We start from the raw sequence: 22,551 nt of genomic DNA on the forward strand, positions 1-22,551 counted from the left end.
GAAATCCCTCGACGTCCTCCTCAAGCCCCTCACAGACGATCTCGTGGTCGAGTGCTACAACAAGAGCCGTGGACGCCGCATGTTCTTCTTTGATTACTACCGCACGTTGGCCCCCGACGCATCGACGGACTTTGCTATCGCGTGGCCAGACGTCCCCGTAGACGTCCTGTCGAGCCTCGAGCAGCTTTGCCGAGACCCGCGCAACACGGTATGCTCCCCATCTCGCTCGATCGTCCATGGCATGCGAGGGAGGATGCATCGTGTAGGTATATGTCGTAAGTTGATGCAACTGCGAACTCCTCAGCGACAAATTTGGATCTGTGCCGGGCCTGGGCCTCGTGGGCGAGCATGGGTACTTTATTCGGTGGCCCATGCTCGGCCAAGCTGCTCGGATCAATAAGTACGTGACATGTGGTGGAATGGCGGCGGTTTTGTTGTGGGATGGCATGTCCCGGCAACGGGAGTCCGGCGCAGTGACCTTCCTCCCTGTGAACTTGAATAGCGGTGGCTGTAAGGCGATACTGCGGACATGAGTATGGTTCACAAGTCTCATCGGTGCTTGAAGCGTGCGCTGCAATGTGGTTGCTAACGTTCACGGGTTGAAAAGGATGCCAGGGCTGACCCGACTGTGTTGGCCTTGTCTAGACCGTGGGAATTATACGGCGACGTGTTTCACGTGAATGCGTCGTGCGGCAAGTGGCGCGAAAAGGCGGAAGCCATCATGACCGTCTACGTGGATCGAACGAACGGCGCGGCGCTCGAAATGCGACGCAGTTCCATCTTGTTTCGTTATGCGGGCGCCGACTACGGCTTTGGGGTCATGCAAGCGCGGGACCTCTTCCAGCAACTCACGACCGCGTTTCAAGTAAACGAACGCGTTTGCTTGTCGCATCATGACCATCATCTCACGGACACTGGCAGGGGTGGCCGCTGAGCGTGATCCAAGGCAAAGATTACATCGAAGTGCGGCCGGAAGGGCTTGGGAAGGGCCAAATCGTCAAGCAGATCCTCAGGAAAGTTCACGCCGACTCGGGCAAGGATGTCGCCGAAAGGTCCCCACGAGGCACCACGTCGTCAATTGGACCGATTGATTTCGTGTGGACGATGGGCGACGACGTTGCCGACGAACTCATGTTCGATGCGGCGCGGGTCTGCGGCCATGACCTGAACATTCCGTGCGGTAAGGTGCCACCGTAGCCCTTGGTTGTCGTAGCAATACAACCTGCAGCTCATTTCCGAGCGCTGAGTGCCGTGTTGGCGGGTGGTAGCCCTCATGAATGCATGAGCTAGTGTTGACGTGCACAGTCGGCCACAAATCGTCGCAAGCGCAGTATTTCGTGACAGATCACCATCAAGTCGTGGCTCTCCTGGCTGCTGTTCGCGTCGCTCTGACCAAGGTGGGCGATTTCACCATGTTCCACCTTGTTGAGATGTAAGTAGACGTCGCGGTACCATTCGGTGGGCGACATGCAGTCGATTCTGGCCAAGCACCTGCACCACCACGCGCCACAACTGACGTACAATTCGTCGGCATTGCTGCCCATGGACCAAGGATCGGAGCTCTCGCGCAAACCGTCGTCCAAAGCGCTGAGGCATCCACGGGGCCTGTACGTGTTGAAGTCGTTCGTTCATGGCGCTTGCCCCCGTTCAACTGGTCACTCTGTGCATGTAGCGCGCCCGTCCTCGAAGAAGACCAGAGCTCGCGCAGCTTGGACATCCCAGTTCTGCCCGCAGCCTCTACAACTCTGGACGACCATTCGTCAACTCGTCGCAACTCCTTGGCGTGGATGGCCCTAGCTGCCGTGGTGGTTGCGCTCTCTGGTCGAATGCCGTCTCCAACGTTGTGGAGAGCATTCCTGGTCGAGTGGTTGACCCGACGTGCTTCCACGTTTCAGTGGACCGTCGCCGCCGTCGTCTCTACTGGCGGGTACCTGCTGTACAAGCGGCGGCGCTGCATTCGAGACGCTTGGAAGGGCCAGACCTGATCAACTGCAGGAGGTACCCCTCCTTTATCTGCCTTCTCTGTGTGATGCAAAGTCCACCGCCAAGGAGAGAGAAGCACTATCACGACACTCGAATTCAAATTAAAACGTGACCGACCCCCGTTCGGCTTCAAGCGCTCGGTAGTCTTGTGGAGGATCCACGGTAAGAATTCGAAGCGGAGGATCGACGAGACCGCTAGGCAGCCGCGACCGCACAAACGACTCGTTGTTGGCAGCGCGAGCACCGCCGTGCGGAGACCCAGGCATGGGCCGCTGCTGGTGGAACGTACTGTTCTGCTTGGTGCGGTAGTCCATGTTCTGGTGGCCCGTTGGGGTGAACGGATAGGCGACAGAAGGTTGGACAGCAAATGCGGGTTCGTTGGTGATTTGCTTCGTGCGCTGCTCAACGTGCAGCACATGTGCATCAAGGTCGTCGTCGTCGTCGTGGTCGGTGCGTCGCGACTTGCGCACGAGCACGATGACGAGGATGCCCAGCGCAATGAGCGCGACACCGCCTCCGATGAAGTACGGCGCGTTCCCCATTGTAGACGTGTCCTCTTTTTGCCCGAGAGGAGTCGTGTTGTTTGTAGTCGCGTTCGAATCCGAGGGGGCTGTGGATGTTGGAGGCAGCGTTGAGACGAACAACGTGGTTGTGGGACCTGGGGTCGACGTAGTGGTTGGCGCGGTCGTCGTCGTGGGAGCCTGACCTAGTAGGGTCCACTGTCATTCGACACGAGGCGACCAGTCATGATCGTACCGCAGTCGACGGAGTTGTCACCAAAAGGACACTTGCCGCTCGTGGGGGATGTGTATGAATAGCAATCCACTCGACTTGACGAGACTTCAACAAAGCAAGGCGCTTGGAGGAGAGCCCGTTCGTTGGTCAACGGTGTGATGCCGCCGCCAAGGCAGTCCTTGGTGCACACGTCAAATCTGTTTGCAGCAGACGCCATAGTACATGCTACAGATACGAGATAAGTCCAACGCCAGCAAGTGCATGCGGCATACGTACCAAAGACGGCCAGGACGACGCAGGAACTCTTCATGTGCAGCATCTTCCTCGACAGAGGTACACGGAGCCGATCTGCCGCGTGCGCAACGTTTTGCGGAATGGATGCGAGAGTGTCACATCCGGTGTTACTGAGAGCGACGCGACATGCTGCCCACGACCAGACTTCAATGATCTCCCGCACCTATTTCCATTCAATTAAACAGCATCTGAGCTTTATATTTTCGTCGTGTCGAAATACCGGCTACTACATATCGATTCAACTATGATAGATAATGTATATCGCGAAGTCCATCCCACCTTCTTGTACACGATGGGATATTGACTCACTCCAATAAACTTGAAGTTTGTATACTCGATCAGGAGCCAATCCGAATGCCGCCAGGTGGTGGCGCATCACGTTATTGGTCCAGTCGCCCGACTTTTTCATCAAGTTGAAAAATGCTCAAATTGTTCGAAATACAATTATATTTCAATTCAAATTCCAAGAAATACGGTCCATATTTATTTAAAATGCATTGGTTTCTACAAAATATTTATGAATTGACCCGATGGAGGCCCGTCCTCATTCATGTAGAGGTGAGATCGACCCCAGGCACCCAGTGTGGTATATGTGTTCGGCTCGAAAGCCGGAACTCGCTCTTCCCTCGCCCGTGCGAACTCGCGCCGCTGGATGTGATAGCCAACACGACGGCGTTTAGGGAGCTGCCGTTCGTGGCCAGCCTTCATCGCCTCAACGCGCGCCAGCAACATGGCATTCTCGATTCCCCATCTTGCCGCTCCCAGAACGTGCTTGGATTATTCGACGATCTGTGATTGGCTGGAATTAAATTGGCTCTACCACAATCCAACGACGGCCCGTCCGAGCGTTCAAGCAGCGACCATAGAAACACACGTTGCGCTGCTCCGTGTAGCGAGCGTACTGAGTGTTCCTGAGTTCCCTCATTATGCTGGTGGCGCTGTCTTCGTGGCAGGCAGCACCCTGTGGGCCGCGCCGACGGCTTCCGCCACCGACGTATACCCATCCGCCTTGATCAGGGCTGTTAATTCGTGCTTGATACGGGCCTAGGGGCGGACATCAGCACCCCCTCCGTTCGAATTGGAGGGCCAACTGAGCTCTACGCACCACTGCCAAAGGACCGTCAAACACCAAGCTCGAGTACAGCTGCACCAAACTCGCGCCGGCCTTGATCTTGTCGTATGCGTCATGCCCCGTTGCGACACCGCCGACTCCAATGAGGGGGATCTTCCCTTGCGTGAGCTTGTACATGGAAGAGAGCACCGCCGTAGACAGTTCCTTGACGGGCGCACCGCTCAAACCCCCCGTTTCGGCCGCATGTGGACTGCCGACAATCGTATTCGAATCCGTGAGGCACCGTGGTTGCAACATTGTATATACCTCGTGAGAGAAGGAGGACGTGAAATGGTCGTGTTGGACACAATCAAGCCGTCGACTTTGAGCGCCACCACGACGTCCGCAATGTCTTGCATGTCCTCCGGCGTCAAGTCCGGCGCAATCTTCACCAGCAGTGGCACGCGCTTCCAGAGCTTGTTGCGTGCGTCGAGGACGGCCGACACAAGCGCATGCAGTTCTTTCTTTCCCTGTTCACCGCATCAATGCAACAATCTACTTGTAGCGGCTGTGGTGGCCCTGGAACAAATGGTACCTGGAGCGAGCGCAGCCCTGGGGTGTTGGGGGATGAAATGTTGATGACGAGGTAGTCGCCAAACGGCCCGAGGCTCTCAACGCCGCGAACGTAGTCGTCCTATACGAGAAAATGGTCGTCGCCTCTAAAACGAACGCTCTTTCGTACAATCGGGCTGTCGGACGTTTTGTTTTTCCCCAAGTTCACTCCCAACGGACCCGTGCGGTGGTGGAGCTTCGTCGACGACGACAACGTCCAGTACTTGTACTTCTCGAGGCGCTCGCGGACCTTGGGGTGGCCCTCGCTGTTGAATCCGTAGCGATTGATCACACCTCGGTCTTCGAGCAGCCGGAAGACGCGGGGCTTGGGGTTTCCCTCTTGCGGCAGCGGGGTAACGCTTCCGATTTCGACAAACCCAAAGCCCATGTCGAGAAGTCCCTGCATTGCGTCGGCGTGTTTGTCGAAGCCGGCTGCGATACCAATGGGGTTATCGAACGACATACCGAGCACCGACATACGTAGCGATGTGTCGTCCGGAAGAGTGTCCTGGCAAGAAACTGGTCAGCAACGAGGGAGTACGGCTGAAGCGTTGCCACCTTGGGAGTCCATCCATACTTTGCTGCTTGAACGGCAAGCACATGCGACGTCTCGGGGTCCAACAACCGAAGCAGCGGCATCAGCACCGGATCCATAAGCTTGGTCAAGAACGACTGGCGAAACGTGTACAACGCCAACACTCCAGCCCCCAAGATAAGTGGAGCCGCGGATGACGAAGAACTTGATGGAATCGAACTCATCAAGCGGCGGCTACCCCCAGCCGACGGGCATCTCGCCGAACGGCGCAAAACTCCCCCCATGCACCGACGATACATGGCTGCGATATCTTCAACTCGATCTTGACTGGAGTGGACCTTCCGGATAAAGTTATATCCGAATTACCAAATGGGGGCCGTGAACCAGAACCAGGCCGCAGAGACATGTCGATGGTCGCTGCGAAGGAGTGCTGCGCTGCTGTGCATGGTCAAAGTGGGAGAGCTGTACGCCGACGCAATTGTTTCCAGGCTCGATCACTTTTCGCGGTCAGGGCATTGGCCGCATTCAACTGACATGGGTGTACTGACGTGCTTGCCTTGATCTTCCGGATTGCTTGAGTCCCAAAGCCGCAAGACCATGCCGCGTCTTGCTGACTCTATATTGTTTTGGTCTCGACGCTCTCCATTCTTATAACCTTCCATGTGCGCCGCCAAAGGAAACGAGGTCAACCGCTAACGCTTTGCTGTTGCGACGACACTAGCACGTTACCGCAACATTGCAAGTCGCATCGAACCAACCAAGCACAGGGCCATCATTGTCACCGTCCACTTGTGTCAGACCAGAGGCCAACGTCTAGTTACAACAATTGTTGCTGTTGTGTCCACGCTTTCAAAGCAGAGTGCACCGATTGTGTTGTGGACTGCCTGCAATCTCGGGAATACAAGTGGAGGAGGAAGCGTTTCCAGTTTGGGCGCAATGTGGCGGCTCTGAACACGGCGAAGAAGTCGGGGTTGGCGCGCGGTACATCACTTGACGTATCAGCCAACGATCACATTTGATTATATCTTCATGAAGGTGATTCGTGCTCTGTTGGTGGTCGAGTCCAGTTGGTCCTCCAATTCGACTCTAGCTCGTCCTATTGAGAACTCCACTTTCAGCCTCGTCCTCACACATCGATTGCCTCTAGGCCTCGTCCGCCCTTTCGGGTGCCGCTGACGCAGTGAACTTCCACGGAATTATCGCGAGAACCGTGTCTTTGGCGGATCGGATGACAAATTCGCCGCGTCCAAATCGGTGCTTCTAGCGCCATTGTTCAAAGGCCGCTATTCCAAGCAAGGGTTGGTATAATGGAGCACGTGCGACGCTTCGTATTCAACCGAGCGGCAGCCATCGACCTCGGCCACCATCAGCATCTCGATATTGGATGCATTGATCGTCGACAACGTCGCCACCTACAAAATGGCAAGAACGTTCTCTTGCACGAGTTCTCTGGTGGTGCACAGGTTGCCAACCAGTACACCGTGCTTCCACCTTGGTCTTTATGTTCATGGCGGCGTCGTGACTCCAATGGACCTTGGAGCGCCACGGCGAGACACAAACCTGGTCCACCACGTTCGACACATCAGGCGCGTATCCACCGACCGAGTGCGGCGACGTGACAAGCATGGTACGTCAAGTCATGACGTCGAGTTTGGTTTCCGTGCAACACTGGGGACACTAAACATGGACGTTCCTTGTGAAGCGAACGCCCATCGGGCACCTCCCCCAGCAAGAATACTTGAAACCAATGCTGGCCCAACGCATCAAGACGATCCCCATCGCCGGATACATACTCCACCATACCAACGCCGATGGGTGCTTGACGTCCCATGCCAATCAAGGGAATGTACATGGCCAATGTTCCTAGAACGTTCCGGGAGAAGTTGTTCAAAATATCTCACCGACTGTACTCTCCGACCAACGCCGTTCGGTAAGGCATTGGTGGGGAAGTAGAATCGGTTACACATTTCACTTGTATGTATGGAATTTGCCAAAGAAACGGAACGTCCTGACTGAAGCAACATTCAAGTAGTGTAGCTTATCTTACTACCGTGAAATCTTTTGGACCGGCAAACCCAATACGTTACGCAGGATTCTCCTCATGAACAACCACCACGTTCGACTTTTTCGCGAAAGATGGATACTGCAACCTTGCTGCGTGTCAGTCACATTAGTTCGACGATCCCACCGTGATCTCGAACGTGGGCGAATATTACAGGTGAGGAATTCTTTCAGCGAAACGACAATTCGTCTCGACCATCGCCAGACGGCGACACGATCCCAACCACACGAAGCGAGTTCGACGGTTCGAGCTCAGCACGACGGCTTGGCGATGTGCTGTGGGTGCACGCCGGCGGACCTGCAGACTCTGCCACACAAGAGGGGCTGTCGCAATCCATGGAAGGTATCCGTGGAAGTACTCCCAATCAGAGCAGTTACCATGACTGGAGCTTTACGTTGGAGGAATCGCCGCCTATGAATGATTCAAGTGAACGACGGCGCGTCGTTAGCTTCGCCCACGGCAACACCACGTGCACACATGCAAACGACGCGGCAGCATTGCCTTGTTCATGACTCTAGTTGTTATCGAGTTTGCCTCGGGTTGTCAAACCCATAGATCTTGATGGGGGTTTTCCCCCCCGCGGCGGCATACGCGTTCGAGACAGCGATGACAAAATCTTTGGGACCATTCACGATCACTTCGACGTCGTCGAGCGAGTTTGGGGCCATCTCGAGGAACGTTTCCTCCGTCACCCGGGCCGCGTAGTGTATGGTGCACTGATCCCACGCGTGCAGGTCCCCATACCGACCGCCCTGTGGCGCATGAAAGAACGCAATGTCTTCCATGGTTGGCGCGCACTGAAGGGCGACGACACGTCCACGGTACACGTCTTTGACGCTATACAGCCCTTGCATCATGGCGACAAAAGGGGCGGCGCCGACGCCGTAACTGATGAGGAGCACGTCGTGGGGGAGTCCCGTCTCGGGCGTGTCGATCTCAAAGTTTACGTTCGAAGCGACCCAAAAGAGCTTGAGCTTGGAGCACATGGCCTGGCGGCAGAGCCAGTCGGACGCAGCCATGTCCACGCAAATGTCGAGTGTCGACGTCGGTCGGTCGTGGAACGACGCGATCGGAAAGCACACTTTGGTGTTGCCCGAGCCGAGGAGAATGCCGTCGCCGGGCTGAAACCGCAGCGGAAAGTCAAATTCCAATGTGAGTCGGCGGGACTTGGGGGCGATCGCGTCGACGTTGGTGATCGCGCACGGAATCGAGTCCTGCACGGGGTCGGCTTGGTAGTGCACGACGACGGGCAGGACGAGGTAGAAGAGGAGGCAGTACGCGGTCAAGTACGCTTCTTTCACGTCGCGCGACCACGACGTGCCACTGATCACTTCGAGGGTCTTGACGAGGGTGATCCCCATCGTTACGTAGTATTCGCGCTTGACTCCAAACTTGAGGTGGCCCGTCGCCAGCGCCTGCATGCGCTCGACGATGTTGCTGGCCGACATGACCCCCGTCATGACCTTGATGATCGATGCCAGCGACTTGCCCTGCATCGTCAGGCTCGATCGAAAGATCGCGCGAAGGGACGGATCCGCGTTGAACAGGAGTGAGTAGAACGTGCGATGGAAAAACTTGTCAGGCGATCCGTGCTTCTCGGCGTCGAAGGCAGACGTGCCGATGCAGATCGCGGCCCAGTTGGCCTTGATGAGCTCGACGTGCCGCGGTGTGAGAACGGGCAGCTTGACATCAAGCGGCATGTACGGCGCGTACTTTTGCGCAAACCCCGGCTTGATCCCGACGCTACCATCGGCGGTGGCAAAGATAATCTTGGAATGCTTGGATGAGAGGTTGCCGCCCATGGTGCACAATGCAGAATGCGTCGATTTTCCAGTCGTGGTGCCGTGAAATTGTGGTCAGATCAGGGTGTGCCGAAGGCGGGTCGGATCGGTGGACGACGACGGGGCTGGCTCGCTGGCAGGAGATGCCCCGTCGTTGTCGGATCGCGCCTGGGAACGTTCGACAAACGTGGCGCGCGCCCTTGTTGAATCTGCAAAATATTCGAACCGTTGGCATGCATGAGCAGAGAAATGCAAAGCCACCACACCAAGCCACGTCACCGTCAACTCGGACGTTGCTGGCGCCACGGCAGCCGGTGGAAGCCTCGTCGTCGGTGGCTGTATGTGTGTGGCTGGAACAATGGGCTGGTTCTGCGCTGCCAAGTAGAAGGGTTTGTTGGGGTGCGATCTTTTTTCACCGCTGGGTCCGTGCGGTACACTCCTCCACGAAGCTATCGACTGCTGGCATGTCGAACGGTTGGAACACGGCGTCCGTTCTCCGGGGCCTTCCACCGCCCCCCGCCTCACCCGACAGCATGGCATCGGACGCATCGCTGCGGTGGCGCCATAGCAGTCGCGTCGTGCTCGCGATGGATCCCTGTGGTCGCATAACATCATGTGTGTGGCCATGACTCGCCCAGCATTCGACGCGCGCTGTTCCAGCCACGAATCCTGTTTGTGACGTGATGACGTCCAAAGCGACCCTCTCGATGACGTGCTCGGGGACGGCGGGCGATGGCTCGGCGATTCACGACGTGTCCTCGGCTTCATCCTTCCATTCGGACGCGACGGGTGGTGTGGACTGGCTCATGTTGGTTGACTATTGACGATGTCTAACTCGCTCGGATTTTGATCCCGAGCTCCTGGCGACGCCGCGGTGGGTCCATTTTGAGCGGCGCGGGCGCGTGCTCCAAGCCCAAACACAGAGTCTTGCCGAACCGCAGCCCCAACTTGTCCAGCCATTCCGTCACGCGCATTGTGTCGTACTCTACCGCACAAGATGAGCCCACAGCAAAACGATGCGTTGCCGCAAGAATTACCAGGCTCGGTCCCAGTCGCCGCGCCGAGCTGGAACGCCTTGTGGTCACAAATCGCGGCGAGTTTCCAACCGAGAAATTCTTCGTCCGGGACGTGCATCCTATTTCAGTGCCAAGTCAGACGCAGGCAAAGTCACGTCATCCGAATGCAACGTTTGCGATCGGAATCGATCGCTCAACTCGCACGGTGGTCGTACCTTTGCTGCAGCCTCTGCCGCACGTGCCGCACCGTGTCCGCTTGAAACAGCTCGACGATGCACGGTGTACTGTGCGTATGGATCCATGTGGCCGCGTTCGAGTGGTAGTGCATGACTCCAACCACGCCCAGGCTCGGTCCTCGCTCGTCGTCGGTGGGCGTAGCGTCAACAAACAACGGGGCGCTCGGAATCAACAACACATTCGCGACCAGAGTCTTGGGCGAGATCAGTTTGAGAACCGTCGAGCGATCCCTGGTTTCAATGAGGTGCAGCGTGACAGATCGAGTGGGCGGTGGTGGTGGGGACTGCGACGACGCGGACAGGGACGTGGCCGCCGCGAGCTGTGTTTGCAGCATCGCAAGAGCGACGGCGACCGTGTCCGTTGGATCCAAGAGCAAATCCATCTCCAACACGCCGTGAAACGATGGCTCGTACGGTGACAAGTGCACCGACCACTTGACTTTTCGCTCGACCTCCACGATTGAAAGCGACGGCAGCACTTCGTAGTACAACGAGTACGCGTGGTGGTTGGTCGTAAAGTTGTCGATCATGCCCCGCAGCGCCATCTGGTCGCCCGTGCACAGACGATGTTGGAATGGCGAGTCCTTGGGACCTTTCAGTGACGTGCTGTGCGGGTACAACCGTAGGTGAAGGGCGTCGATGGCGTCGGAGACGTGGACGGCGAGCTGCGCAACGACGTCGTCGTAGGACTGCGTCAGAAGGCACGTCAGCGTGATTGCGGCCGTGTTGGCACAAGTGATGCCGGTCGAGGGCCCCACAGTGACACGACAAAACACCACGTCGATGCGGTTGAGGAGGTATTCGAAGTACAGCGGCGCAGTCGGGTACTGTCGGTCAGTTGGTCCCTTGGTCAAGTTGGCCGGATCTTCGATAGGGATTGACATGGCGTTTGTCTCGTTCTGGAAGATCAAGATGTCGCCGTGCTGGAGTTCGCATTCCAGCAGGGTCGCGGTGGAGGAGTCGAGCAAGTTGATTGCTTCGGGCTGGAGTTGTTCGTAGATGTCGAGTGGCTGGTCTCGGGCGTCGACAAAGTGCTGGATCAGCTCGGTTAGTTTTGACACGGTCGCGTCGCTACAGAAACCTCGATTCGTGAGCGGTTGGTCCACATCAAATCGAGCACCAGCTCGAGTGCGACCATGAGATTTCGTACTGTGCAACGACAATGTTTCCAACGTAAGTCAACCGGTCGTCCATGTTGGGCACAGACGGGTCATATCGCTTGAGGAAGAGCAGAATCGAGTTCTGGGGCACGGGCTGGGGCACGCGTTTGGTCGCGGCTTGAATGGCGAGCGGGTGGAGTTGGGGAGGGGCCAGGTCGTCATCGATCTCGTCGAGGGGGTCCGCTGGCTTTGAGTCCGGAATCAAAGGTGTGAACGATTGCATGTGGAATCGCTTGATGCGGCCCAGTGATCTACCGACAGTTCAGAGTGCGGACTGCGTTCCTGTGGGAAGTTAGTCGAGTCGTCGTACTGGGGGGCGTCTAGAATCTCGAGAAACAAGAGCACTTGCTTTGTGTGCACGTCCTCCTCCAGCACCATGGCGCACGTCGACTCCATGGGAAAATTATCGAGGGGTTCGTCCGGCCGTGTGGTTTGGTTTTCGCGCGTCGCCATTTTCCACAGCCGCATCGCGTTGATGGGGACGCCGGTTTCCATGTGAATTTGGCCGTAAAGTTGTTGGAGCTATACAAGGAATCATGAGGGCCACGGCAGCGCAGCTTTCTTCGCGATAAACCACCCACAATATATTGAAACATGGACTCACGCACCGTATTGGCTTTGAGCACTTTGCATGATACCAAATGCTGCGAACATTTATTGGGTTTTGACAACACCACAAAATCCAAAGATCGAGTGTAGCGCCGGAACCGACTGACGGCATCATCCGTGGCAATGCGGACTTGAAGGAACAAGTGCTCTCTGACAAAACGCAATACGTCAGCACACTGGGGCTCGACTACCACAGCAGTGCATCACATTGTTCGTGCTGAACCCACTCGAAAGGGAAGACCATCGCCACGACATATACCACTCGAAAGAATGCACAAATATGGGTACCTTTGAGCCAACCGCTTGCGCCTTCGGGCTGCGACTTCTTCTGCTTGAAACCGCGTCGCCAGCGCGGTCGGAATCGAATGCTCGACTGTTCCTACACCCGTTTGCACGTATACCTATGCAACGATTGAGCGTCGACGCCACCGATTCAACCACGATTCGTCCCATCTCCAACGACCTCTCCAACCTCCACAGCATCACGACGCAATGCACCCGTACCAGCATGTACGCGCTGCTAAACGACGACATGCCCGCATACGGACTGCCGAAACTCGTTTCCATCACGACGCTTTCGTCGATCGCCGAAATGAGCTCGTCATCGTACTTGAACCAGGTCGTGTTGGTCGGATCTTGGCCGTGGGGCCGAATGTACACGTAGTAGTGGCCGCCGTGGACGTCCCCCGAATGCACCAGGATGCTAATGGCAAAACCAACGTCAGCACCGTCTGAAACAAAGCCCATCCACAGCGTCCAGGAGCAAAATAGCGTCGCAAGGCAGCGCCGCAGTGGAACACACCTGTGCAAGTGGTATTTGGTCGAGTCGGGCGAGGCGCTCTTGGCCATGTACGCCGCAAGGTTTAATTCCTTTGGAAATTCAAACCGGTCGTGGATTTTGACCATCCCATCCCGCATCGGGTCATACTCAAACCTGAGCACCCGCGCAGTTAGATTCTCCATCAAACGCATGCATGTCACGCCCATAGGGCATGCACCACCTCTCGGTGTGGTGCATGCCGTGCACACCAGCCACACTGTTCCTTACCGCTTGAGTTGAATGTTCAAAATTGGCGGGAACGATTGAAAGCTCAGGCCTTTCTTCGCATCTTGCTTGCCAAACCCGTTGGCGGCGTCGTACTGGTTGTCGCCGTCGAGCATTTCGACTTCGACAAACTTTTCAAACGATGCGTCCAAGTTGGCACATCCCTTGACATCGAGCTGGAGATCGTAGAACGACTCCTCTCGACTCGACGTGCAGTCGACGTTTACGCACGACACAAATGACGTGACTTTTCCTTCAAACAGCGCCGGAATGAGTCCGTCGACGGGTGTGTTTTTCATCTTGTCTTCGAGACGGTCGCACAAAATGCGGTACAGTTCCTACGCAAGACATCCTTTCGTTACCACACCAACGCCACGATGATTGAACGAGCCATCACGGCAGCACCCAACTGGCCTTGCACAAATGCTCTGAGCCGTTGGATCGATGGCAACTGATGGCGGGTGCTACATGAACTGGAACAAATTATACCTGGACATCATGCTGAGTGAAAGCATCCATGTGGGACCACCCAAACGCCTTGGTCAATTCCTTGGTGCTCACTGCTTTCACGGCTATAGCACACACACACACCAGGATTAACACTGTCGTCGTCGTGACTGCTAACGATTCCAGGACTCCTTGGACGATCTACCGACTCGGAAAACGTCGCTGACCACCCATCGTTTCCATGGACAATTTGAAGAGGATTGAGCACAATGCCAGCCATGTGCGCACACGACAAAGCGCCAATGCGAACGTACATGTTTCAAGCCGATAAAAGACGCGCTGAAGCGCCAACGCAACCGAGTTGGTGCTGTCGTCGTCGGCGGTGGGAGTGTCGTACACAGCTTTGCGGAATGGACGGAGATAGAACAGTGTCTCGAGTAAAGAGTTCATGTAGCATGTGGCGCCTGCACAATCGAGAGCATGACGGGTGAACAACGCAAGAGTGTAGCTACAAACCTTGATTCTTCAACCCGACCATCCCTGTGGCGACTTTGGAGTCGTAGTTGACGTTCATGGTTAAATCGCCCAGTCCTGCATCAGACTTGGACCCATCGCCCAGTGGCGGGTCGAGAAGAGACAGGTCCGAGTCAAGAACGGTGGCATCGTCGAAACCTGTTGGGCTGCCCCCTGTTCCTGTCTTGACGCGTTTCGTGGTCGTGGGTGCTACTGGGACCTCATTCGCGTCGAGGGCAGCCCAGCATACAGACAGTTTCAGCGCAAACTTGCCTGCAAGGAAAGTAGCGTCACTGCCGTGGCAAGGACATAAACGGCGTGCGTGACAGTACCTGTCATCGGGGACACGTACGGATTCGGTTGCTCCATCAAGGACGACATGTGGTATATCGAGACATTTGTTGGCTCGGTCACATCACCGTCCAACAAGACACTCTGCTGGACCTGTTCCGACATCGCGGACGCAACAAGTGGGTTGTGTGGTAGCAGTGTGATCGTGAGCACCGTCGGTGCTCCGAGACTTGTGCTGCGCGAGACTTTGACCACGACATCTCCCGAGTCGCAGTCTGGGTAGCAATCGAATGTCCACGTGCCGTCCGAGCCATCTTCTTCTTCGTGATCAAAGTCGGAACCAACAAACCCCGCCATAGTCGTGACGAACCATGGCGATGTGGATGGATCGTCCACTGCTTCCGGCGTCGGGCGCTTCATTCGGGACCAGTTCAAAGCTACCGCGCTCGTTTGGCGGCAAATCCAAGGATAGGAGAGGCCGTCGATCTGATTGGTGGAAAAGACCCGAAAATTTCGTTTTCTCGATCCCGATATCTTTATTTTTTGAAATGGCGACCGACGGTGGCTACGACCATGTCGAGTCACTGCAGAGCTCCTAGCTTGACGTGCCTGGAACGTACGTGGAGGCAATGGCGCAGTCGCGATTTCGGTCCTCGACAGTGGATGCCACCGCGTACGCGACGGCTATCTGAGGAACTATCGCCACGCCAATGACCCCTACTTCGCCGTTGTAGCAGTGAAGGTGATTCCGCCATGTTTTGCGTGTAAGTTAGTGTCCATCCTTGTGTCCGGCATCGTCAACGACGTACGTGTCGCCGATCGACGGCATGCACTAAAGCAACGACACGACGTTGAAGGGATTTTTGCGCAACGCCAAAATCGAGGATAAATATATTGAGCGAGATCGATCTCCGCCATATTGCCGACGTTGGATCACTCGGACAGCAACGGGCAAAGCAAGTCAGCATACGCAGCATCGAGGACGGATTCAACGTGGACTTTTCCTATTGAATCGGCGAGGAGAGCGGCAAGAATATGTTTGCACTACGACGAGGCATCTGGGATGTGTACAGCAGCGAACGAGGACGTACCATGATGGACTTGCTGTGCACTGCCGTGTGAAGGAATGCTGCACAAGAGCAATAATGGGGAAAGCAGATATAGAACGACGGTTTTCCGCTCGATCCTTGGTGCGACTGCGACGACACGCGGACGAACGACCGGCCACTTGGAATTGCGGTCATACAGACCACTCCGTTCTTTTCCACGAGTTCGGATGCCGCCTGCAGGAGGGCCATTTCTGCTTCGTCTGAATATATCGTCGCTAGTAGTTCCCCATGTTCCGGTGTGAATTGACCACCGTTGGCTTTGACGAGCGCGAGGGTTTGCCTCAAGATCGCCGCGCTCAATTCGTTGCTCATGCTGGAGAATCCGGATAATTCCTGCCGCCCACACACGTATCCGAATGATTTCGGCATTTTCAAATTTTGAGCGGTGGAGGTAGATAGATGCACGGTCAGCACGACAAGTGATGAGGTTGTGGTAGGCTGTCGTCGATCCAGCCCTCCTTGCGCACACATGCAGGCCGCTGCAAGTGTCGCTGTGTGTGTAGGACAAGAGGTTGAACTGTGTGCATATGTGTGGCGATGGGCAACGAGGAAACTACGCTTGAATCTGATGCTTTAAATGATGGGGGTGACACCTCGCTCACATCCATGAAGAACGCTGGTCATGCTAATCTGAGCCCTGGACTGCACCCTTTGCATTTATCCCAAATCCCTCAGCAGTACGGAATTGCCTGGGACACGACGACTCTAATTGCCCCCAATAGCATGATAGGAATTGACAGATAATATTCCGTGGCCATGCCACATGAATGCGAGCAACAAGCTCTATCGCGGCAGTTTAACTGAGGATTGCTGCAACCGCACAAGGACGTCTTGAACTGACATTGCATAAGTTGGATTAATAACACTGCCACATAACAACACCTACGAATTCCCTCGCAATAGAGAGTGTGGATGCAGGGAGTCGTTGGCGACGGACTTCTTGCCACTATCGTATATGATGGACAGAATCACGACAATTGTGCATAATAAAATTGCCGCCACAAGCACGTGGATGCACTTGTCTCCGTCAAACGACGTCGTGACGCCCGCCGCCCAAGTCGCAATCGCCGACTTTGGGGTTTCCTTCTTCAGGACCATACGAATCGGTCGCTTGGGCATGTCTGGTGATCGGAACCATGGAAGCGGGTACACTTCTTCCACCTTGGGCTTTGCTTGGTTTCGAACGGAACGTGTAGATTTGACAGGCAGAGCGACATCTATGGCGGGGTCGCCGTAGGCGGGACTGCTGTTGGGTGTGGAGGTCACAGGGCTGCACTTGAGCAGCGGTGAGAGTTCCTGGCTTGCTTTTGTAGCTCCCATGGTCTGTTGTGGATATGGATGCGGACGGCAACGCGGCAGATCGGCGCTCCACGCTCGCAATTTCGAATGGTGCGCGACGGCAGCCTGCACCTGCTCAAGGACGTAACGCACCTTGGCGGCCTACGGGGCGCAGAGAAAGGAGAATCTCGTGTTTTTATATTCTCGCGCGATTCTTCAAACATTTTATATATTCATATAAATACCTATATAATATAAAAATATTCACCTCTCACCCAATAAATTGACAAGGTTCAGCTCTTTCGAATGCCGTCGATCCCTCGATATCGAACATGAAACTAAATCTCAGCATCAAACGAAGATTCGAGCTTATGCCCCGCGTCTCTGTGCTACGATGTCTCCATGCAGCGACATCACACCGGCAGCAATGGAAAGCTACGCTCATGGGCGATCGAGGGTCCCTTGGATACTACACGAGAGAACACTTCTCCTTGCACAATGTCATACTCTTTTCTATAGACAAGTGCATATCCCTTTTTCACATCCGACATCACAGGGGCCCCGCCATTGTCAAGAAGCGGTGTACCGGGACGGGTGACGCGTTATAGCCTAATTGAGTATCTTCTACTACAAATTTAATATGGATGAGTGTAGATAACGCCCGCCGGAGTCGGGCAGTCAGTAGAAAATGCCGTCAACTCCGTCGGCAGCTGCCTCGTCAAATGGTCAGCCCTCTTTTGATGATTGCTGATTGGCCATAACTCCTCGTACCCTGTATGTGATTGGCTAAAAAGTCGATCCACACAGAAGTTGCGATTCACACAGTCAACAAACCACCCTGACACTCCTTCCCAACGTTCTTTACCCTGCACCGCCCAAGGTGGATAAAACTACAACCAGCTCGTCGACCTGCTGGCATGAGCATCGTGGCGAAATGACGTTGATTTCGACAGCAAGGTGGAACCGTCCATCGAACTGGATTTAGACATACAGCACGGCAGAACCCACACATGAGAGACCCGGTGCGAACGACAGACCTGCGACGAGGAAGGATTTACTAACGCTTGGTACATTGTACTTTTATGCAGCTGTGGGCGATCGTTGACGCGTTCGCGCAGTCTGGTGGTGGTAACAATATTTCAATGGATAGTGACCGGCGAGCGCGCAACCGTATCCCACACTGAATGGAATCCCGAAAATCACACGGTAAAATTACGAGAAATTGGCTGGAACCATACTTGTTGACAAATGTATTGTTTTGTATAAATGATATAGAGCCAATCAGAATATTTCCTTCGGTTTGCCGTATTTATCACTGTCAGCTCTCCAATCAAATCCAATGAAATAGCACTCTAAACGGGGATTGGCTAAGATCGTCCAGCACGAAGTTCGCATCGAGGGATGCTGTCGCAGGGGACGGCCGCATGCCTTGTGGCAGCAATCGCGGCCATCTTGATTCCACACCTTTTGCTCTACAAGGAAAACGACCACTCCTTAGTGTACCACACTGCTCTACCAGCGTTGTCTCCGGCGCTCGAGTCGGGAGTTGTCCTCGTTGACTCTACCTTGGTTCCAAAATATCGCTCAGACATCGTTGCGATCGAGGTTGTATCCACTCCAGGGACTGGAATTACCACTTCACCTTAGGCGCAACATTTCATAGCTCCACCATTTTTGCCTTGCTTGAATCCCCCTCGACTCCTTGGGACCATCACACCGGTCACTGTAGCCATGTCTTCAACGGTGCTTCCTACAAGTGTGTTCATGATGCTCAATGGTGCAAACGACGGGCTCTTCTTCACATGGAATGAAGAATCGCCCTGTCTTCACGCGCTTGGTCACGCGGCAGCCTTGTCTCTCGGCGCCGATGCCGACTGGACTGCGCTCGGCGTAAGATTGTACAATCAACAGGGCCGCATCGTCCAAGACGTAGCGGATGTGGTGGCAAGTCGTGGGATCTTGCATGTCCTGCTCGAGTTTCAAGTGTGGACGTGGCCTGGTATTGCCGTGGGCCACGTCACGATTGTAAACGACGATGGCCAGGGGCCCGAGATCGCGCTCACTACGCTTAGCTTATCCCCCAAGGTACTGAGTGTGAATGGGTTTTTCACCGAAGTCGAGGCCGACGCGATCTTGAGCCAAGGACAGCCCCATCTTCATCGGTCGCTCATTGACGATAACGGCGTGCGAGGTCGGTGAATGCATACACGTAATGGCACCACTCGATCCAATGTAGGCATATCAGCGACTCGTACCAGCAACACGGCATTCCTTCGACCCAGTTTACTCACACTGGAGCTCCAAGTTCGCACCGCCAAGTTGGCGCGCTTGCCCAGTCCAAGTTTCGTAGAGCGCACACAACTGGTGCGGTATGGCCCGGGCGAGTTCTACAAACGGCACTTGGATACGTTCGACAACAAAGAGATTTTACCGAGAGCATTTTCCGCGTACAATTACTCGGATTTCGAGGTAAATGCTTGATAGATCTTGTCTTGAGTTGAGAAGCGAATGGATTTCATATAGGCTTGGACAGAGTGGGCAGCAGCGGTGATCGATGCAGCTCAAGCCAGCGCAGCCGAGCATGGCACTCCGACTGTAGTGCCCGCGATTTGTCACAAAGGCCAGCCGTGGTATCCCAACGCCTCATCTAGTGAGTTTATTCACAGCGTTTTGCATGCGTTCTGGACGTTTGCGAACACGACCAACTTTTTTGAAAGTCGGTAAGGGATGCCGAGTCGTCGGCGCGCTGCTCTTGACGTTCGCTTGCTGTTGACGCCATTCAATTCACTCGGTCCATCTTCCTCGGTGTGCACTTACCAACGGCCGTAGGTTTGATCAGGCGTGGGACGACTGGCTTGCCTACAACTTGGGCGTGAACGCGTCTGGGCTCATGCACGTGCTCCTGGAGTCGAAAGGCCACTACTTGCCACTTATCGTGCGGGTGTGGGAAGATCGAGCGGGGAACGCCCCTGCGCTTCGATACACCTTTCCCAAGCGTCGTCCACCTCATGGAATTAGTCAATGGTTGTCCCAACACCGAACGATCGATTTGGCACTTTCATTTGTGTGCTACTAGGTACCGCTGGGTGCGAAAGACCAAGGAAGCGATCAGTGCGCTCGGCCAAGCCGCGCCAAACCATCTCCAGCCTCACAGTGCCCTCTATCCAAAGTTCGATACAGCATTTGAGACGACAGTGTTGGAGCTATGGCGACGAGGAACGGGAGGTCCATATCTGCCAGCAACGTCGCTGCCCAGAGAACGGCTGCATTGGATGGACCAGCACCGTGGCCATCGCAATGTCTTGCTCAAGGTAGTGTCACCATCCTGGAAGGCTCGACCCCATGGACACTGCACGTCACGTTGATGCATGCACAGCTCGTTCAAGATTTGGGAATACATCTAGTGCAGCAGCTCATTTACACGTGGGAGGAAAAGGTCCAGTTTGGGCCAGTCGCGGGGTACCTCATGCCCCCGTTTGTGCCATTCGTGCCACCCCAGCGATATGCGACGCTCTTCTTGTACCTGAACACGGTGGACAAAGGCGGTGAAACAGTGTTCCCTCACGCGCGCACTGACGCTCACGTGAGCCGGTCGTATAACAGTACGACCATGCCCGAGTGCGCCGAAGGCATGGCCGTGCTGCCCACTGCACTGCATGCAGTACTGTTTTACGTCCAGACGCCAACGATGGAGGTGGACCCGATGGCAAGGCATGGCGGGTGTCCCCCGCTCGATGGCAACATCAAGTGGGGTGCCAACCAATTCATGTGGAATGCAGATGCAGAAGAAGGCGCAGTCATGTGGCTCGATTCGACTTAATGCGGCGCATTCTGCAAGCACGCGACAACAATGAATGCCCAAACGAAAGACTGAATCGATGTCGTAGCTGCGATTGTCAGTGTCCGACAAAGCGAAGCACTTTGAATAGCAAACGTTTCCAGCACAGCGCTCCATCGTTCGTGTTTGCTCGTCCACGATGGGAAGGTGCTACGGTCGATGGCATGTAATTCAGCTATGAGAGAGTTCGATGATGCAGTTCATATCGTTCGCACACACAAACCAAATGACTCACGGGCATGGCGCCGTTGTTGTATGAGAGCCCATTCGAAATTACATGCGGACGCTCTGCAGCAGGAAGCGAACACTCGATCGCGTACCGACTACTGCGACGAGGTCGCCATTCAAATGGTATTGGCAATGAGGGGCTTTTGCACGAGTACAAGGTAGTCGCGGTCGAAGTAAACGTTGGCTCGGGTGGCAACTTTTTTTGCTTGAGAGGTCTTGACGACGACAAAGCCACACTGGGCCACGAGAAAGTCGACCATTTGCGGGCACACAACTGCAGACTGCCACGTCATGAAAAGGCAAAGTGTCGGGCGTACGTACAATAGAACCCGCCAATGGTAAACTTGGACTGAGCCTGGAACCGCTTCCATCCCTCTGGTGACCCATCTCATGACGCGATATCCTTACGACGCATGACGTACCTGATGCAACCAAGTTTGCCGTCGACATGAAGCAGTACCCCCCGGGCTTGAGCAGTCGAAATGTTTGCTGCAGGGTCTGGTAGATCGTGTGTAGGTCCATGTGCACCATCACGTCAAAAATAACGACAAAGTCCAGCGTCGACGGCGATGGCCATGCAGACGGCAAGTGACGAAAGTCTACTACCTTCTCGGTAAGCAGACCAGCGTGTGCCAGTGTCTTCTGCGCACGTTGTAGCATCTCAGTCGATATGTCCAAGCACGTGAACTTCTGCACCGACTTGTGCGCCGCGATTCGGCGACTTACCCGCCCACCACCTGAACCGATTTCACCCACATGCAAGAGCGCGGGCGATAGCGCCATGAACGGATATACAAACTCCAGCAGGACTTCATCCAAGTCTTCTGGTGAGCTCCATTCGTCGCCCAACACCTCGAGTGGATGCGTCAACTGCGGCGACATCGACACGACGTAGTCTGCAGATGGAGACCAGTCCTTCGCGTATGCATCCCACACGCGGCGATTGCCTTCGATGTTGCCGACGTCTGGCGCAACCATTGCAGAGCTCAACGATGAGATCACATCAAGCACCAGCGCATTTCGCGTCCGTGACATGTTTGTTCCGATAGATCGACAAAACAAAGGATGGATTTGTTCATATTCTAGTAATACTATTGTAAAACTAGTACGTACAGTGCGCGCCACATGGATAGGACACCCCTGTTTTTTTGGTCAAGCTGTCGATAAATTGCCCTTTGGATGAAACAAAATATACCGAAGCAATCGTTTTGATTGGTCCGATCGTTTGGCGCTAGTTTCAGGTCAAAATAGTGAAGTATGACTGAGTTCTGCCGCGAAAACCGATTTGGAGGTGTGACAGCAGGATAGGACACTTGAATCAAGATCGTCATTTTGCTGTTTGCGGTCTACGCCTTGGCCACACTTAAGCCTACCACTGACATACCTATCACTGCCTTCGCTTTGACAGCCATGGGACGTGGATCTTCACTAACCGAGTACGAGCAAGGTGCTGTCCTTGCCTTCCACCGAGCTCAGTGGTCTGTCAAGCGAACTGCAGCGGCGCTAGGCCGCTCACGCAACGCGATAGCGAACTTTTTGCGCTCCCCAAGCACCTACGGCAAGAACTACACTGGCCGTGAGTCGTCAAAGGTCACGGAACGCGACCGTCGGCACATCATCAAGCATGCGTCAGCCACAGGAGCCTCGGCTCGACGCGTCAAGACGGACATTCCGTTGGATTTTTCGCTGCGGACGTACCAAAGGATCCTTGCCGAGTCCGAGCACCTC

At 55.0% G+C, this 22,551-nt stretch overlaps 10 protein-coding genes across 28 annotated transcripts; 3 read left to right on the forward strand and 7 right to left on the reverse strand.

The window, feature by feature from the left end:
* The first annotated feature begins 543 nt into the window (after positions 1 to 543).
* Positions 544 to 2,100, forward strand: H310_05377 (trehalose-phosphatase). Its single transcript, XM_008870075.1, has 5 exons — positions 544 to 865; positions 922 to 1,180; positions 1,291 to 1,397; positions 1,441 to 1,607; positions 1,673 to 2,100. The coding sequence occupies exons 1-5, from the start codon at positions 722 to 724 to the stop codon at positions 1,983 to 1,985; spliced, it is 990 nt and encodes a 329-aa protein (XP_008868297.1). The 5' UTR covers positions 544 to 721; the 3' UTR covers positions 1,986 to 2,100.
* Positions 1,919 to 3,090, reverse strand: H310_05378 (hypothetical protein). The gene is made up of 3 exons (XM_008870076.1): positions 2,995 to 3,090; positions 2,740 to 2,943; positions 1,919 to 2,689 (listed from the first exon to the last, which is right to left on the reverse strand). Exons 1-3 carry the CDS (start codon positions 3,035 to 3,037, stop codon positions 2,085 to 2,087), a joined length of 852 nt encoding a protein of 283 aa, XP_008868298.1. The 5' UTR covers positions 3,038 to 3,090; the 3' UTR covers positions 1,919 to 2,084.
* Positions 3,091 to 3,784: 694 nt separating this feature from the next.
* Positions 3,785 to 5,560, reverse strand: H310_05379 (dihydroorotate dehydrogenase (fumarate)). Of its 6 annotated transcripts, XM_008870077.1 has the most exons (6): positions 5,234 to 5,560; positions 4,806 to 5,183; positions 4,659 to 4,757; positions 4,391 to 4,593; positions 4,118 to 4,334; positions 3,785 to 4,056 (listed from the first exon to the last, which is right to left on the reverse strand). In XM_008870077.1, the coding sequence occupies exons 1-6, from the start codon at positions 5,507 to 5,509 to the stop codon at positions 3,937 to 3,939; spliced, it is 1,293 nt and encodes a 430-aa protein (XP_008868299.1). In that variant the 5' UTR covers positions 5,510 to 5,560; the 3' UTR covers positions 3,785 to 3,936. The 6 variants fall into 6 exon arrangements, with proteins under 6 accessions (XP_008868299.1, XP_008868301.1, XP_008868304.1 ...); XM_008870079.1 differs by having other exon boundaries at positions 4,118 to 4,593; XM_008870082.1 differs by having other exon boundaries at positions 4,391 to 4,757.
* Positions 5,561 to 5,583: 23 nt separating this feature from the next.
* Positions 5,584 to 7,284, forward strand: H310_05380 (hypothetical protein). Of its 7 annotated transcripts, XM_008870089.1 has the most exons (4): positions 5,584 to 6,191; positions 6,246 to 6,837; positions 6,913 to 7,140; positions 7,207 to 7,284. In XM_008870089.1, exons 2-4 carry the CDS (start codon positions 6,630 to 6,632, stop codon positions 7,224 to 7,226), a joined length of 456 nt encoding a protein of 151 aa, XP_008868311.1. In that variant the 5' UTR covers positions 5,584 to 6,191; positions 6,246 to 6,629; the 3' UTR covers positions 7,227 to 7,284. The 7 variants fall into 7 exon arrangements, with proteins under 7 accessions (XP_008868311.1, XP_008868310.1, XP_008868307.1 ...); XM_008870088.1 differs by having other exon boundaries at positions 5,584 to 6,837; XM_008870085.1 differs by having other exon boundaries at positions 6,246 to 7,140.
* Positions 7,285 to 7,753: 469 nt separating this feature from the next.
* H310_05381 (hypothetical protein) lies at positions 7,754 to 9,074 on the reverse strand (the record flags this gene model as incomplete). The annotated part of the gene is made up of 1 exon (XM_008870090.1): positions 7,754 to 9,074. One exon carries the CDS (start codon positions 9,072 to 9,074, stop codon positions 7,794 to 7,796), a length of 1,281 nt encoding a protein of 426 aa, XP_008868312.1. The 3' UTR covers positions 7,754 to 7,793.
* Positions 9,075 to 9,843: 769 nt separating this feature from the next.
* Positions 9,844 to 14,790, reverse strand: H310_05382 (the record flags this gene model as incomplete). Of its 2 annotated transcripts, XM_008870091.1 has the most annotated exons (14): positions 9,844 to 10,038; positions 10,091 to 10,188; positions 10,285 to 11,376; positions 11,456 to 11,716; positions 11,776 to 11,987; positions 12,074 to 12,224; positions 12,363 to 12,475; positions 12,579 to 12,777; positions 12,877 to 13,008; positions 13,123 to 13,457; positions 13,609 to 13,691; positions 13,881 to 14,030; positions 14,083 to 14,352; positions 14,412 to 14,790. In XM_008870091.1, 14 exons carry the CDS (start codon positions 14,788 to 14,790, stop codon positions 9,884 to 9,886), a joined length of 3,630 nt encoding a protein of 1,209 aa, XP_008868313.1. In that variant the 3' UTR covers positions 9,844 to 9,883. The 2 variants fall into 2 exon arrangements, with proteins under 2 accessions (XP_008868313.1, XP_008868314.1); XM_008870092.1 differs by lacking the exons at positions 13,881 to 14,030; positions 14,083 to 14,352; positions 14,412 to 14,790 and having other exon boundaries at positions 13,609 to 13,742.
* A 459-nt stretch (positions 14,791 to 15,249) lies between these two features.
* Positions 15,250 to 15,792, reverse strand: H310_05383 (hypothetical protein; the record flags this gene model as incomplete). Its single annotated transcript, XM_008870093.1, has 2 exons — positions 15,250 to 15,414; positions 15,462 to 15,792. Coding segments are annotated over 2 exons (442 nt in total), but the record flags the coding sequence as incomplete, so codon positions are not given.
* Positions 15,793 to 16,308: 516 nt separating this feature from the next.
* On the reverse strand, positions 16,309 to 16,893 carry H310_05384 (hypothetical protein). The gene has a single exon (XM_008870094.1). The coding sequence runs from the start codon at positions 16,797 to 16,799 to the stop codon at positions 16,362 to 16,364; it is 438 nt and encodes a 145-aa protein (XP_008868316.1). The 5' UTR covers positions 16,800 to 16,893; the 3' UTR covers positions 16,309 to 16,361.
* A 1,246-nt stretch (positions 16,894 to 18,139) lies between these two features.
* Positions 18,140 to 20,793, forward strand: H310_05385 (hypothetical protein). 7 transcript variants are annotated; one of them, XM_008870099.1, is made up of 8 exons: positions 18,140 to 18,362; positions 18,405 to 18,842; positions 18,896 to 18,948; positions 18,994 to 19,226; positions 19,281 to 19,477; positions 19,587 to 19,781; positions 19,834 to 20,068; positions 20,134 to 20,793. In XM_008870099.1, the coding sequence occupies exons 2-8, from the start codon at positions 18,793 to 18,795 to the stop codon at positions 20,575 to 20,577; spliced, it is 1,407 nt and encodes a 468-aa protein (XP_008868321.1). In that variant the 5' UTR covers positions 18,140 to 18,362; positions 18,405 to 18,792; the 3' UTR covers positions 20,578 to 20,793. The 7 variants fall into 7 exon arrangements, with proteins under 7 accessions (XP_008868321.1, XP_008868320.1, XP_008868317.1 ...); XM_008870098.1 differs by having other exon boundaries at positions 18,140 to 18,842; XM_008870095.1 differs by having other exon boundaries at positions 18,405 to 18,948.
* On the reverse strand, positions 20,782 to 21,870 carry H310_05386 (hypothetical protein). The gene is made up of 3 exons (XM_008870102.1): positions 21,246 to 21,870; positions 21,145 to 21,198; positions 20,782 to 21,097 (listed from the first exon to the last, which is right to left on the reverse strand). Exons 1-3 carry the CDS (start codon positions 21,856 to 21,858, stop codon positions 20,940 to 20,942), a joined length of 825 nt encoding a protein of 274 aa, XP_008868324.1. The 5' UTR covers positions 21,859 to 21,870; the 3' UTR covers positions 20,782 to 20,939.
* Positions 21,871 to 22,551: the final 681 nt, after the last annotated feature.

Source organism: Aphanomyces invadans (assembly GCF_000520115.1).
Source record: "Aphanomyces invadans strain NJM9701 unplaced genomic scaffold supercont1.9, whole genome shotgun sequence".
NCBI lineage: Eukaryota > Oomycota > Saprolegniomycetes > Saprolegniales > Verrucalvaceae > Aphanomyces > Aphanomyces invadans.

Bases quoted from the DNA above. Each gene is read 5' to 3' on its own strand.
- H310_05380 (XM_008870083.1), top strand. From the start codon at position 6,630: ATGGCAAGAACGTTCTCTTGCACGAGTTCTCTGGTGGTGCACAGGTTG.
- H310_05386 (XM_008870102.1), bottom strand. From the start codon at position 21,858: ATGTCACGGACGCGAAATGCGCTGGTGCTTGATGTGATCTCATCGTTG. The intron at 21,199-21,245 runs GTACGTCATGCG...ATGGGTCACCAG, and splicing joins GGCAAACTTGGTTGCATCAG to AGGGATGGAAGCGGTTCCAG. The intron at 21,098-21,144 runs GTACGTACGCCC...GGCAGTCTGCAG, and splicing joins TACCATTGGCGGGTTCTATT to TTGTGTGCCCGCAAATGGTC.
- H310_05385 (XM_008870095.1), top strand. From the start codon at position 18,159: ATGCTGTCGCAGGGGACGGCCGCATGCCTTGTGGCAGCAATCGCGGCC. The intron at 19,227-19,280 runs GTAAATGCTTGA...GATTTCATATAG, and splicing joins ACAATTACTCGGATTTCGAG to GCTTGGACAGAGTGGGCAGC. The intron at 20,069-20,133 runs GTAGTGTCACCA...ATGCATGCACAG, and splicing joins ATCGCAATGTCTTGCTCAAG to CTCGTTCAAGATTTGGGAAT.
- H310_05384 (XM_008870094.1), bottom strand. From the start codon at position 16,799: ATGGGAGCTACAAAAGCAAGCCAGGAACTCTCACCGCTGCTCAAGTGC.
- H310_05377 (XM_008870075.1), top strand. From the start codon at position 722: ATGACCGTCTACGTGGATCGAACGAACGGCGCGGCGCTCGAAATGCGA. The intron at 866-921 runs GTAAACGAACGC...GGACACTGGCAG, and splicing joins AACTCACGACCGCGTTTCAA to GGGTGGCCGCTGAGCGTGAT. The intron at 1,608-1,672 runs GTACGTGTTGAA...CTGTGCATGTAG, and splicing joins CTGAGGCATCCACGGGGCCT to CGCGCCCGTCCTCGAAGAAG.
- H310_05378 (XM_008870076.1), bottom strand. From the start codon at position 3,037: ATGCTGCACATGAAGAGTTCCTGCGTCGTCCTGGCCGTCTTTG. The intron at 2,944-2,994 runs GTACGTATGCCG...TCGTATCTGTAG, and splicing joins CGTCGTCCTGGCCGTCTTTG to CATGTACTATGGCGTCTGCT. The intron at 2,690-2,739 runs GTACGATCATGA...GGACCCTACTAG, and splicing joins TGACAACTCCGTCGACTGCG to GTCAGGCTCCCACGACGACG.
- H310_05379 (XM_008870077.1), bottom strand. From the start codon at position 5,509: ATGTATCGTCGGTGCATGGGGGGAGTTTTGCGCCGTTCGGCGAGATGC. The intron at 4,758-4,805 runs GTACGAAAGAGC...TTTCTCGTATAG, and splicing joins AAACGTCCGACAGCCCGATT to GACGACTACGTTCGCGGCGT. The intron at 4,594-4,658 runs GTACCATTTGTT...TGCGGTGAACAG, and splicing joins CAGGGCTGCGCTCGCTCCAG to GGAAAGAAAGAACTGCATGC.